At 33.4% G+C, this 15,322-nt stretch overlaps 1 protein-coding gene and 1 long non-coding RNA gene across 2 annotated transcripts; one reads left to right on the top strand and one right to left on the bottom strand.

Moving 5' to 3' along the window:
- Positions 1-7,161: 7,161 nt before the first annotated feature.
- Positions 7,162-9,881, top strand: LOC112498836 (uncharacterized). The gene is made up of 2 exons (XR_003066253.2): positions 7,162-8,507; positions 9,468-9,881. It is a non-coding gene; the product is annotated as an uncharacterized LOC112498836 (long non-coding RNA).
- A 323-nt stretch (positions 9,882-10,204) lies between these two features.
- On the bottom strand, positions 10,205-12,965 carry LOC127901930 (uncharacterized). Its single transcript, XM_052440153.1, has 3 exons — positions 10,811-12,965; positions 10,624-10,708; positions 10,205-10,493 (listed from the first exon to the last, which is right to left on the bottom strand). The coding sequence occupies exons 1-3, from the start codon at positions 12,695-12,697 to the stop codon at positions 10,486-10,488; spliced, it is 1,980 nt and encodes a 659-aa protein (XP_052296113.1). The 5' UTR covers positions 12,698-12,965; the 3' UTR covers positions 10,205-10,485.
- Positions 12,966-15,322: the final 2,357 nt, after the last annotated feature.

The raw sequence follows: 15,322 nt of genomic DNA on the forward strand, positions 1-15,322 counted from the left end.
CGTGGATAAGACAGAAGCAATTAGATAGGAACATAAAAGAACTTCGATATGATCGAAACAAAAAATATCTCTATGGAGAATTCAAGCCCTATTTGGTTGTCAAATGGGATAAGCTCCCATATTTAATGAATACTATGATACAATAGTGTAATTAAATGGAGAAACAAGATTCTTTTGGATAAGACAATATATATACTAAGTGGTTTATCATTTACCTTTTTTATTCCAGATACTAGTATTTAAAAATGCAAAGTTTATTGAACTTAGTTTCATCTACCTCGGTGTCTACTACTCCAATAATTTTTGAAAAAGTCACAAACATGGTTTGAGACACATTCGTATTTGGAGTTTACTAGTATTTATACTAGAATCAGAGGTAAAGAAGATGAATTCGTGTTCAAAAGCTTGCATGTTTAAGGTATCTTAAAGGAATAAGGGAAAGTCTGAATTATAATCCTCAAGATAAAAATGTATTTATAAAAATATTCTTTATTTTCTTTAAGGAAGACTATATAAATAACTTATAACCTAAGAGTAAGGCAAAACTAGAGAAATAAAAAAAGAGATTAGGTTGATACTCAGCTTTCAACACATGTTATAGAATAGGAAAAACAATAACAACCAGCTGATCAACACATGATTATCCTTGAACAACAATCACTTTTAGAACCTCGTCGTAGTGGGAGGGTAACTAGGTTATCTGCGAGATACATGTTATTAGGAGAAACCTATATGGTTATCTCATATGAACATGTACTAGATCCCACTAGTTATAACGAAGCTATAATAGATAGAGATGTTGAACTTTGAAAAAAAAGCTTTGAATCAAGAAATGGAATTTATGTATTCCAATAAAGTCTGGGAACTTATAGAGGCACCAAATGGGGTAAAACTTATAAGGTGTAAGTGAATCTACTAGAGAAAAAGAAGAGTAGACGGAAGGGTGCAAACATTTAAAGTAAGATTAGTAGCCAAATGGTTTACTCAAAAAGAGGGAATCGATTATGAGGAAACCTTTTCTCCGATTGCTATGCTTAAATCCATTAGGATTCTGCTCTCCAGTGCTGCACTGCTAGATTATGAAAATTGGCAAATGGATGTCAAGACTGCCTTTCTTAAGGAGCATCTTAAAGAAGACATCTACATGCAGCAACCAGATGGATTCATACAAAAAGACCAAGAACACATGGTATGTAAGTTGCAGAGATCCATTTATGGATTGAAGCAAGCATCCCGATCATGGAACATCAGATTTGATCAAGCGATTAAATCGTTTGGATTCATTAAAAATATTGATGAACCATGTGTGTATAAGAAAATTCAAGGAAAATATGTAGCCTTCCTAGTTTTTTATGTAGACGATATTCTCCTAATTGGAAACGATATAGGAGTATTGACTACAATAAAGAGTTGGTTAGCAAAATAATTTGATATGAAAAGCCTGAGAGAGGCAAGTTATATTTTTGGTATCAAATTACTACGAGACCGAAAGAATAAAACTTTAACCTTGTCTCAAGTGGTCTATATCGACAAGATATTGGCTAGATTTAGTATGAAAAATTTCAAGACTAGTTTATTACCTTTTAGACATTGAATTGTATTATCTAAGGATCAATCATATAAAACATCTGAAGAGATAGAGAGAATGAGACGAGTTCCCTATGCAGAAGCAGTGGGAAGTCTCATGTATGTCATGCTTTACACTAGGCAATACATCTGTTTTGCGGTATGAATGGTTAGCAGATATCAAATCCTGGACCTGAACAATGGACTGTAGTCAAGCATATAATGAAGCATCTGAAAAGAACTAAAAATTATATGCTTGTGTATTCTGGTGATGAACTTATTCCAGTGGGGTTATACTGATTTTGACTTTATGTCATATAAAGATTCTAGAAAATCAACCTTCGACAATGTGTTTACATTAGGAAGTGGAGCTATTAGTTGGAGGAGTGTGAAAATCTTATATTATAGACTCCACAACTGAAGCTGAATATGTGACTACATCTGAATCTGCAAAAGAAGCTATATGGCTCTGCAAGTTCCTACAAAATCTTAAGGCGGTACCTGTTGTAACTGCACCCCTTAAACTATTTTGTGATTACGGTGGTGCGGTAGCTCAATCTAAGGAACCAATAAACCACAAGAAACAAAACATATTGAGAGGAAGTATCATCTTATAAGGGAATAGTGTAGAAAGGTTATATGACAGTACTCCAAATGGCATTAAATGTTATATGACATATCTTATGACAATGGCCATTAGTGGGAAACCTTTATAACCTGCACTTAGAGCCCTAGAGCATGTGTAATATGCCAGATATGCTTTAAGAGCTAGTGGTAGATTGTTGGGATTATATGCTCTTTTACAGCATATTAATTTATTTTCTAATTGATAAAATATTTGAGATATTTTCAATTGCATAAATATTTTGAATAAAGTCTGTTTAATCATATTATATGTATTTATGTGATCATCATATGAATTTACAGAAGACATAAATATAAGTTATATTATGATTAAATAAATTAAGTTCACAATTGATAAATAGAGTTGGGTACTCTATTTATGTTTAGACTGTAGTAAATTCATTGAATGATTTGTCTTAATCATGTATAAATTTACTTATGTAGTTTGAGTACATTGAGCTGGATCACATATGAGATTTAATTAACCTTAAAATGATTGTCTAACTTATTAAATCTCATAGGCATTGATTTTACTGTAATCTTAATCTTGAGTTACTTATGATTTCATGATTATAATTGTTATTTCATTTGAGTTACCAATAGGCACGACACACAATTGTGGTCAAGATTACTCGGTATCTTGGTGGGAGCAATTATGAGTATTGGAGTTATAGATTAACAATATAGAATTTGTACGACGCATCTCTTGATGAGTTTTCAGCACTTGATCATAGAATTCTCTGGTCAGAGTGTGTCAACATATTTAGTATGTTGAAAATGATCATTAGAGAAAATCAGTAAGTATCAATGAATAAGATGTAATTAAATTGATTGGACAGTTGAGATATTGATTTAATTAATGATGTTGTACAAATGATTGAGCAGTAAAAAAATCATTGTGGCTTGGGACGAATTATTATTCGAGCAAACAATTATGAAGGTCAATTTCAATCTTTTAGTGGAGTAAATTTGGAATTAAATAATTGGACTAGTTTAATTACAGACCTAATTATTATAGCCACTATTGTATGTTCCCAAATGATTCTCGGGTTAACTCATTTAATTGATTACGCCACTACTGGAATATTAATAAGAAAGATCACTAGCTATTTGGGTTAAAAGCCTAAATATATTATTTAGTAGAAGGCTTCATGTAATGTACTTGTGTCTAAGGGACCTTGTGTTATTTTTTAAGGTGGGCCCCTATGACAACAAAGAAGTAACATTACTTTTGGTTTATTATTTTTAATTTAAATCAAACTTGATTTAATATAATTAAATAATATTAAAAAATAGAGCCTAGGGTTTCCACTAGATAGAGATATAAATGGACTTATTTTCTCCCAAAAGAGAAAAGGAGCAGCCACTTTATATAGATAAGAGAAAAAGATTCTTCTCTTTATTGTTGAGAGAAAAAATTTTTCGTGCTAATTGCTTTAGTGGTGATAAAGGCGTCCACACATCAAATGCAGATCAAACTTGAGTCATAGCCTGGAAGATTATTTGGTGGCAGATCGTGATATAACAGGAGTGGTGATGATGGATCGTGATCTAATAGGAGTGGTGGTGACGGATCATGATTTGGGAGCCTAAAGCACCTCAGCAGAAAAAGTCAAATCAGATTTTTAAGGTACGATTTCTAAATTATAAATTCTTACATATTGTATGAGAGCAATCCTAAAAGTTTTTATAAAAAAATTAAAAAACTCATTTTTCTCCGACAACTATGATTGTTGCTTGCTTTCTGAAAATGTCCAGGAATAAAATGGAAGTCACACCATTGCAGTTCATTTTTATTATTGTTGGTGGTATGTACTTTACTTCAGCATTACTATTCTATTTGGTACTTTTTCATTTGAACGATTTTCTGGTAACATTGGGTGGGGTATTTTTCCATTGCATCCTATCATGTTTATGAGATTCATGATTTTTAATTTAGAATTTTGTTATATAGATCATCCACCGAGAGCTGCCCTATCTTTTCCTTGATCATAGACAATGTAGTCTTCATTAATGGAACCTTAAATATGTATTATGTAGAGCCCAAGCACAAGAACAGACTCTGTTCCAAGTTAGATATTTTTAGACATTTTAATATTTGATTTTGTCCTGTTCTGAGGTTGCAGGGTAATTGCTGCAAGTAATCATGACTGTGGTTTATGTTATAAAGCAAGCTTTTGCTCGCAAATGGAAAAAGCTTTGGACTGAGTTTTATTTGATGTTGGTTTTTTGCATCTCTGGAACAAAAGAATTCCTCCCCTGTGGTCCATTCTTGTTCGTTGGAACAATTGTTTAAAGCTCTTGTCTTCCATGGAAGTTCACTTTACTCGTACTTACTGTGAAGGCAATAGTTGCTGCAGATCTTCTTGCTAACATAGGCTCAAATCTCGATGGTTTTACTCGGTGGGATGAAGCCCGGGATGTTCTAAAGGGTAGTATCTCCAGAGATTTGAATGGTTATATATCTTGGAGATTCAGTTGAGGGTTCTTCTTCCCTCCAAATTCTGATACTGACTTGAAAAGGTATTCTGTATTTGGATGTTAAAGGGTTTGAGACTATATAGCATTGTTCTGTAATTTCACTGTACAAGATGATGTATCCGAGGGATTTTAGGTTCATCATGCTTCCAGATAAGCATTTGAGCTGTTTATTGTTCCCTCTAAACATATCTTCATTTATGTCTCGAGTTATGTTCTTTAGTGATAAGTCAATCCAGCGCAAGGCTGGCCTTGAGGGGATGAAAGATGCGGAAGCTTTGCCACCATGAACAATAGCAACATCCCAAGCACCAGAAATTAAGGCATAGACAACAGTGTCTAGGTTTAATATGAAAGTGAAAGTAGACTATATTAATACAACTCCCTTCATTCATTACACCAATAAAAAAAATTTACTACAAGACAAAAAAAATGATAATTTTATTTTTATAGATGTTGTACCAATTGTTGTACCAATTGTTGTACATATATCATTATTCTTCCTTTTTGTTATGTACCATGACTTATTTTTTTTTACTCTTAGGGTGTATTTGGTACACTATATTATATTATATTATATTACATTAAAACTGCATTATAATAATGTTGTACAATATTTGGTGCTACATTGTACTATATTGATTTTTTTGTAATTAATTTAAAATAAATTAAATATAATATTTTATATTATTTTAATATATTTAAATTGTATTAATATTTTATATTATTATTAATTTTAAATTAATATTATTCAAATTTATTCATAGTTAAATATTTTTATTAGTTATAATAAGTTATAAATTTATTAATAAATTATAATATAAAAATAAAAAAAAATATACTATTATTGAATGATAAATTATTTATTTATTAATTTATATTAATAATTATAATGTAAAAACAAAAAAATAAAAATATTATATTAAATTAAAAACTATATTTAATTTTTTTATTATTATTATTATTATTATTATTATTATTATTATAAAGCAAGAGGAAAAGTCAAAAGTAAAAGGAAAAAAAAAAAACAAAGCTAATGTGTCAACTGATTCCTTGGTAATTAGCCACCCACCTTAATTTCTTGTTAATTTGTTCCAAACATAGGGTTGGTATTATTTTAATGTGAACAGTATTTTAATACCCTATAATATAATGTACCAAACATGCCCTTAAGGATTATTGGATTTCACCTCATGTCCCGTACTGAGGCTTGAACTCAAGGCTTTGGCCCTAAAAGAACAATGCTCATACCACTTGACTTAAGTCTTTATCTTACCATAACTTATGGTTCTTTTATTCCCAATTTAAGATTTTCTTTTTTTTTTTTGGTTATTTTAAGGTGAGATCTTCATGTTAGCATTGAATCTAAATATGACTCGAGAAGATAATATGTAGTTAGATACTAAACGGCTCGACACTGTATAATTGCACTGTACAAGATATATTGTATTATGTTAAAGGACTTGAGACTGTATTTAGGTTTCGAATCTCAAATTTATCTTATTTATAAAACATTTCAAACTCGTATATTGTAAAGAATAATTAGCAAGTGGTCATCAGAGATAAAAAAAGATAAATTTGTGAAAAGAAATTGAAAAAAAAAATGTGGATTATGTGAACAAGCATGCCATCTTGTGCGGGGTGAATGTAGCATGTACAGATCCCAACTCTAAATTATAGCTAGTGAAAATATTATGATGCGCTAGTTACAGCATGACTCGTCCATGCGTTTTCACTATAAAATGAGATATAATTTTTGGAGGATTTTTATTTTATTTTTTATCACTATCAAGTCAACTAAAAAGGGGAAAATGTCGGAAGAAGGAAGAGAATATTTGGGGTGTTTGGAAGCCGCTATAAAAAATAATGCTTATAGGGTGAAGAATTGCAAAAAGGTTCTCGAGAAACTGAGAGAAGAGATTGAAAGGATTCAGAATAGCGTTAAGCTTATCCAGCAAGAGAGCGAATAGCTGTTTGAACATTATTGGCGGAAGAAGAAGATGGGTAAACCGGTTGTGCTGCTGCTGCTGGGAGTGTTGCTTTTGCTGCGAGTGCTGCTCAAGAAGATGTGATGAACACTAATTAATTAGATATTTAATTAATTAATTTTTAGGTCTATTATTTCTTTTTAATTACTTAATTTGTTTTTTTTTATTTTAATATTATTTTAGAGAGTGATTTTCATCATTCTGATGCGTCTTTTGTTTTCATAAAATGTAATAATTACCAGACGGATCTATTAGTAGGCTATACTAGGCTGCAGCCGGTATAAAAAGAGGAAAAAAATCAATTAATTTAATTAAAATTGCGAAAATACTATTAATTTTAATTACGAAAATTCCATCATCATTATTGCTTTTCCTTCAACCGACACCTTTAGAAAAAACAAAAGAACTTCCATCATTATTCTGGACCCGCCTACCATACCACTGTGGTATGGTACCACGCTTTTTGTCTTCTTTTAAAACCACCGTTCGATGATTGAGAGAAAATCTAACGGCTAAAAAAAATGTAAAGGAAAAGTAGAGCAACCGGTTGCTCCCGGTTGCTCCAAGGCACTGTGGCTGGCTTTATTAATCAATTAATAAAGATCCAGATATTGATTAAAGTTCTTATTTCATTAGCTTTGACTGGCCATCATACAAAACCCTTCCAGCACCGATAAATTGCTGAAATAATTTACAGAGAAAAAATGTCGATAAAACCCTTCAATTTCCGATGGAATCGTAGTGGTATTCGGCCAAATTAGTTCGAAACGACGTCAGCTAATATGAAGGCAAACAAAAATTTTGTGGCCGGCAATTGCAGCACACGGTGGTTGGAGCTGAAACTTTAGGAATTAGGCACATCTGAGTTAAAAACTTTTGTTACTGCAAAGATGTGTGTTTGATCTGGTGATGATGCATTCAATCGGACGCAGTAGGTAAGTCCTTACAACAAATCGATAATTTGTTCGAAAGATTTAAAATGGGTTATTAGCGTTCCGTATGTCTGGGGGTTACGTTTGTGTGTTAGAAAGAGAGAAGGGAAGAATGGTAAGAAAGAGTAAATGTTTGTCCAGAAATGTTCTGAGCAATTGATTCAAGAAACGGGAGGCTTAGTTATTTGTTGGAGAAGAAAATGAAGAGTAATCCTGAATTTAGGTTTCAATAAACCGTGCAGGAACAACCATGAAAGGAAGCCCAAATGTAGAAAAATGGATTGTGTAATGTGGCTACAGATTTGGTGGTTGTGATTTAAGATGTTAAGAACTTGGAGTACCCAGGTACTTGTATTGAAAATTTTTTTAAGGAAAAAATCGATAGTGCATGAATGCAGGTAATTAAAGGACTATAACGGGGGACATATAGATGGGGAGGCTGTTTAGGATTAGAAGTTTTGTAAATTGTGATATGTCCTTGTGTTGAAGGGGCTGTATTTCACTAAATTGTAGAGTTTTTAATTTGGAAACTAGAAGGTTGCGAATGGTACAAAAGATGCTAGTACGAAGTTTAGGAATCTGAAGTACTTGTTCGTATTGAATTATTTGATGTATTAAATGCGGAAGATGTATGAAAAATGGCATAGGATTTCGTCGTCGTTTTATGAGATTGTGGTACAGTGGGAGAAAATAGGTTGTGGAAGATTGATATGGAGTGGAAAGTGAAATGGGCAGAGGAATGGTATGGTTTTGGTTAATTTCATAGATATGAAAAAAAAACTGAAAATCTTTGATCTATTAATTAAGGAGAAGTTTAACCGAAAGTGATGTGCATGGGCTTACGGGATGAACATGTTTGATTTGACTGGTTCGGACATGGGAGGAGTGCACAGAACAAAATCAGCAACGGCAAAAATTGGTAATATTAAATTTAAAATTTAGCCATTTTCATTGATTAAGGTAGGGAAATAAAAGTGTTTATGGTGAAATATGCTTTAACAATGCACTTGCTGTACAATCCTAAACCTTGAGTTGTTTGATGAGATCTGCTGTGACTGGTACAAAACAGTTAAGTTATATTTATCGCTTATATGGTAACATGTTCACTAAATTTATACATCAGGACAACATTTTGGGTGAAGTAATTCTGATTTATTTTCAATTTAGATTTTATAATTGGATTGTCATTAATTAGCAATGTTGTTTGCCTTGCAACATGAGAATAGGAAATGGTGGCAAATAAGAACACTTGAATAACGTTTGAGCACAATTATGTTAGAGCACAAAACCATTATATTAATTGTGAAATGTATTGACACTTGAAAATACTGAAAGCACTAGTATGGAAGATATATGAAATCACTTGTAGTTGTGCACTGGAATGGGAATATGAAAACTTGGCATGATATTCCAATGAACGAATTGAAGTAGTTAATGCAGCAACAGAGTTTATTAAGATCTGGATTTCGTTGAAGCATGTAATCATGGTGGCACAAAAATTTTTTGTAACTAAAAATTGACAGTGAAGCAGTAAGTTATAAATAAGTTACTATCCCACGTTTTGAAAGATATTTCTGTTCGTGTAGACAAGTCCTCCAATTGTAATGCTCAGAGATGTCAAAGGTTGTGTCCTGTGAGTGAGCTTTGTTAAATCGGAGTGCAGGCGCTACCAATTTGAAGGTGCATCTTGTATAGGGAAAAAAATTTCTTAATTATTTGAGTGGCTGGATCACTTTGTAGAAGACTATACAACTGATCCATAATTTAGTAGTTAATGGAAAAAGATAGTAGAAAATAATAGAATTGCGAATGATTGATAAGAGTATTTGGAGTTATCACATGTTTCCGGTCCATTTAACGACGCCTTCATAATGTACAGGTTTGCAAGCTGAGGAGGTCCTACCACAAATGACGGTGTTATCCATTGAGGAGATTGAAAAACAGTCCATTGATGCCGACATTAAAAAAATTAGGTGCGGGTATCATGGGCTATCGGAAGTGATAGAATCGAAAATCTAAATAGCAATTTTCCTTGCATGTTGAATTAATAATTTATTATTTTAATTGCAGTTTAAGATGCACATTGACATTGGGCTCGGTTTAAGAATAAAAACATTGAATCATAGGTTAATGTTCGTAGAAGTGTCAGTAATGGGGAAGTGCTTAATAGTAGTAGTAGTCAATCTCATAGACAAAGGGTAATGGATTTATGAATATTATGTAGATGTCCCTTTGATGTCCACCGTTGTGGTAATGATAAATGCAATTTCAGAAAACTCGTAGCTTGAGTTAACATGATTTCAACTCATTTTAATTTGGACCTGGCAGACTTGTTACTAGAATCGGGTAATAGAATTTAATTTAGCACAATATTTGAAGGTGAATCTTGTATAATGCAGAATATTAGTTAAATTACTAAATGAATGTGTTAAAAGATATGCGTAAAATGTGGTATTAAAAGGCGATAGGAGGAAATTAAGAAAATTTTCATGTAGTTAGGTAATAAATGACCTCATTCACAGCAATGGATTGCTTTAGACATGGTAATAATTCCGTTTTGTTCAGACATACACAACAACAAACTTCGAAGATGAACCATTCAGTTCACAGGCATGTTTCTGCAGAATTTAGGTGGTTAATAAATAGTGCATTACGAGTGAAATAGATAACCATGGTGGTAGATATCATTAGTTTGCTTAAGAGATAGTCTGGCGAGGATAGAATCACAATCATCCCCATGGCAAAATAGCCGAAAGGCCATTAACTTTGTTTGTATTTGGAATTATATATCAAAACATTATAATGAAATACATAGATAACAAAACATTATAATGAAACATAGAGAGTGGAGCTGCAAAGGACTGATGTCGATTTAATGTAAGCGATCGATTTTGTGATCACATGCCTGCACAGTAAGCCACACAGGAATAAGTATTTGTTATGTAGTTTTTCCGAAAAAATAATTTAGTTACATATCCACGGGAAAACTAACAAATGCGATACTTGTTTGCTTAGCCGAACAATATAAAACTTACTTAGACTACCATCGGTGGACGTGGATTTAATCCGAAGGCTATCCTTTTCTTCAGCAAAGTGAGTCAGAGTATTTGGATGCGTCCACTGCAACAAGTAAGAAGACCGTAGTTAAAAAATTCCCGCAATATTACAATTGCAAACATATAGTGTGCACTATAACAGTTAAACTTAAAGGACCATATGCACCTTTGGATTATTTGTGGCAGCGTCAGAGTAATTTTCAATGCATTGACGAGCTCTGCTGGATGCACTCTCATTACTGCCCTTCATTGAAAGAGTATTCACACTTTCGATCATCGGCGGAAGTAGTTTATTACATGTGCCCCACTTCCAAGCATGTTTTTCAGGAAATGGCATCATCCCGGGAGCATACATTGAACAAAAGTTCTGGACAGACATCATATTATCCACATACTCCTCAACATTTCCCATGATCAATTGAATTCCCTTACATGCATGCGCGCATGGAATTCCCGATATCTGCCACAACCCACAACTGCATGACTGTGCTTCCATGTTGAGGTCAAAAAGTAATGATCTGGTATCAGTTAATTTCAGCCTGGGGCCATTTTCCTCAACAAGCACGAAACGCTGACCATCAATGGTACGGTCCTTAATTACTTCCCGAACCGTTGGCGTTACTTTCTCCCTGTACCAGTTCCACACTTCCATTCTTCTTCGTTCAAACAATTCTGCTGTTAAGCGTGCAATTGCTACAAATCTGCTAGCAATGCTCATCTCCAAATATAGATGTAAGTAATTGCGAAGTTTGTCAGTAATGGATAGGGTTACACATGTACATTTCACCCATTTTGGAATTGTAAACAAAGCCCAGCTTGACCAATCAGTTTGTAACAACCAATCATGGCATTCTTCACTTTCATTATGTATCAAATCCATATATTTATTGAAAGATGTTGCACTTGTACTGCGGCAAGCCGACCAAAAGAAGTGTTCCACCGGCGCTGTAGGGAATCTTTTCACCATTTGTGTGAAAATCTTTAGGCAGCACTGTCTGTACACAGCTTTAGGAAGGAATTCTTCAACAGCATAATCAATCCCATTATCTCCGTCACCCATAATGCATAGACCTTCACCATGCTCCAAACGCAAAGCATTGTTTATATTTTTTATAAAAAACACCCACGAATCCAAGTCTTCCACCTGAACTTCACAGAATGCAATAGGTAATATACCATTGTTCCCATCAAGTGCAGCTGCCACTAGCATCACACTGTTGTATGGGTTATTAATTTTCCATCCATCAACCGCCAGTAAACGTCGACAATGATTCTTGAACGCATAAGACGTCCGTTCCCAGCATACAAACATCCTCTTGAATCTTTCTACCTCTCCATATTCATGCCTTTTAGTCTCCAGGAGTACGATGTTGCGGCTATTTATTCTCTCCATTTCGTCTTTGAACTGGTTCAATATAGCATAACCATCTTCATGGTCCATGCCCAGAATATGTTTGGCTCTTTTTGCTGCACACAACAATTTCGCTTCATGGCATACTACCCCATACGTTGCTTCGATCTCATCCCTTATGTCAACTGTTCTGAGGTTTGGTTGCAATTTCCATCTATGAAGATAAATTGCTGATATCCACTTCGGTCTATCCTGGAATTGTTGGTGACGGCGAGTGCATTTATGCTGTGCTACAAACTCTTTTACAATAAATGTCCTTCCATTAACAACCCGCCCTGCTTTGATTTTCCAGTCGCAGCGCAGATCGGAACACTCATAGGAAACGGCATGGCCCCGATTTTCCATTATGCACAACTTAAACCCGTCACGGATTGCAAACACTTCAATTGCCTTTCTAAAGTGACTGACATCTCTAAATCTCTGTCCATGATACAATATCATCTTATGCCTTGGAGGGTCTTCAAATTTGAACCATTCTCCCACATGGCAAGGTGTTTCGTCATCTGTCAATCTATACATATAGCCCTTGTCATTTTCCGATGAGTACCCTTCTATTTGGTATTCCTCATCATTATTTTCTTCCTGACTTTCTTCATCATCATCCGAGCACCTCCCTGTTGGCATCTGTGTTTTACACCCCATTCTTGTTCGTGAATGTCTGTTGCATTGTTCGTTACTATGACTGTTGGAAGGAAAGAGCTCTCTCGCAATCTTTCTCCTGATCCTTCTACATTTAGCTTTTAACAATTGCTCCGGTCGGTCAGTATCATTAGCGGAGTTACCTCTCAGTCTACTTCCACAGCTGCGGGTACGAATATATTCCGGAGATGTTTTATTGATAGTCTGCTTGGTGGAACCTCCATTTTTCTGTCTCGTTTGCCTTTTCCTATCTACAACACCAGATTGTTTGTCCTCCTCCATTTCTGTAATGTGTAAGCCTTCTCCTTTCATATGTTTTATTTGCATAAAATATTGCTTTCATTTAATATAAAAGTTAGAAGATCAGACAATTACGTATATCTCATTGATCATGACCGACAATAAAAATATTATATAACGTTATTTAATTATGGTTATGGATTAAGCAACAAAATTATAAATTTGAACTATTATTAAACAACAATGTTACCTATGAAATAGCGAAACAATCTGGTTAAATGAAAGTTGTTGTCTATTGGTCTTATAGTATGATTGCAACCTAGCATTCAATTGGTGTTATCGCAACACCAGCAACAAATTTGTTTTACAATGCGTTTTCATGACAAATTTATTTTCTGTCCAATGCATGACTACTCTTACCTAAGATTCATTGCTTTCTTCATAATCGTAAAGGCACATAACTTAAAAGCAATAAGTAAGCATATTACCTCCTTCCATTATGTGATATTTCAGTGGCCACCGTATGGACAATTGTTTGTTACGAGTCCTCCTTTACGATGTGTCTGTATTGTGCCCTTTATCCTTTCGCTAAGATCACTCCTGAAGGAGTTGGGAAATCTAATTGTCGAAACTTCCTGTCCTGCCCTGTTCATCGTAATTGCGCGCTTTAACCAAAAAAAGTAGAACAAACAGCGAGTTGGCGCGAAATTTTCAAAAAAATAAGGTAAAATGTTAAGCTCCAGCTTAAACGAATTAATCATGAATGTAATAGAATTTTACTTAAATAAATGATACCGGTCGGCACGGCTTGATTCAATGATGTTCGTTTTGGATCCAAATTAAGACCAAACGCTTACATTTGCAATTTTATTTTTAAACAACATTATAAGATCCGAAATATAAATAATCCGACCCTAAACGGAATTGCAAAAAGTCGGTTGGGTTTGCGAAGGTTTTTCGGTTCTGGCCGCAATTACAATTTTAACTTATTAAGGCCATTTGGCCTCATTTATTTAAAACATTTTTGGACCAATAAGTTTATCATTCTTTTATTAGATAGATAGTCATAACTCTTAAAATGTAAAAAAAAAGACATTGTATTGTATCACTATTTATGGAAATTTTTTTTAAAAATCGGGTTTTGTAATTATTAACCGAAACCCCAATTAAATTTACACTGCCGTTCGGTTCGGTATTTTTAAGACCACGGTTTACGTGTCCTCCCACCCCTATTTTGGCATTTGTTTAGGCATCCAAAAAAAATCAAATTTTATGGTTATTTTTTATATAAAACTATTGTATTTTATTGATACTATAATATTATCTCCTTATGATGCGTTAATGGATTTAACTATGTAAATTTTTCTCTAGTATTACTAATTTACAATGACTTAATATATAAACATTTTATTATTATTTATTATCACAATTTGAAGATGATAATTTTTGAAAATCATGATTTATGAAGAATTTAATATCAAAACAAAATTTTTTAATAAATTTTTATTTTGTTAATAACGTTATTAAAATTATTTTTTAGATCACATGTTCTTTTAAGTATTGGTAATATGTTATTCGTTTTATTTCAAATCATGCTTTAACAATTAATTAATATAAATGTTCATAATAACCAATGGCAATTTTAATTATAAGTTATTTTTAGTACTACGTTGCAATCTAAATATTTCGGATTTATTGAAATAATTTTATATATTCTGCTTAACATCAAAACCAAATTCAAGCCATGCCAATTATAATCACATTGTTGGTAGAGTTTATTTGCCATACTAATTTGTTTAACAAAACTAATAACCAACGGATTAATGGGGCAATCATAATGGATGATGATTAATTGCCCGTAAGGACCTAACGTGTTTTTTAATATTAAATTTATTTTGGCATTTGTTAATAAAAAATTTAATTAAGTGCGTTGTCTTTTCAATTGTAATAAATCATAATTTACCCTTCTGTAGGCCTTTTTATGTAATCGATGTCATTCCTGACAACTAAAGCCCCTTTTTCACTCCATTGAGACGAGCATGCACAACCTTTCAATAAAAAGTCCCATTCTCCCATTCTCCATGTACCTCAGTTGTCAGTGTATGACAATTGACATGCCAAAAGGGGGTCACTTTGATTTAAATTTTGATTGATTCAAGCTGTGAGGCTCCCCTTACCTCCCTTTTTGATTATCCACCAACTCTATAGCCTGGCAACATTCAATATAATAGGACACTATTGTACCTTTGCACGTTCCTGACAACATATTGTCCTTTTCGGGAACAACGTTTACAATTCCGGCTGGGAATAATCTATACCATCAAATTAGTTTTATTTTGAAAATTAATAATCCCCCTCGGCGGATTATGTTCTCAAAATGTTGTTATC

The sequence above is a fragment of the Citrus sinensis genome, chromosome 4 (assembly GCF_022201045.2).
Source record: "Citrus sinensis cultivar Valencia sweet orange chromosome 4, DVS_A1.0, whole genome shotgun sequence".
Lineage (NCBI taxonomy): Eukaryota > Viridiplantae > Streptophyta > Magnoliopsida > Sapindales > Rutaceae > Citrus > Citrus sinensis.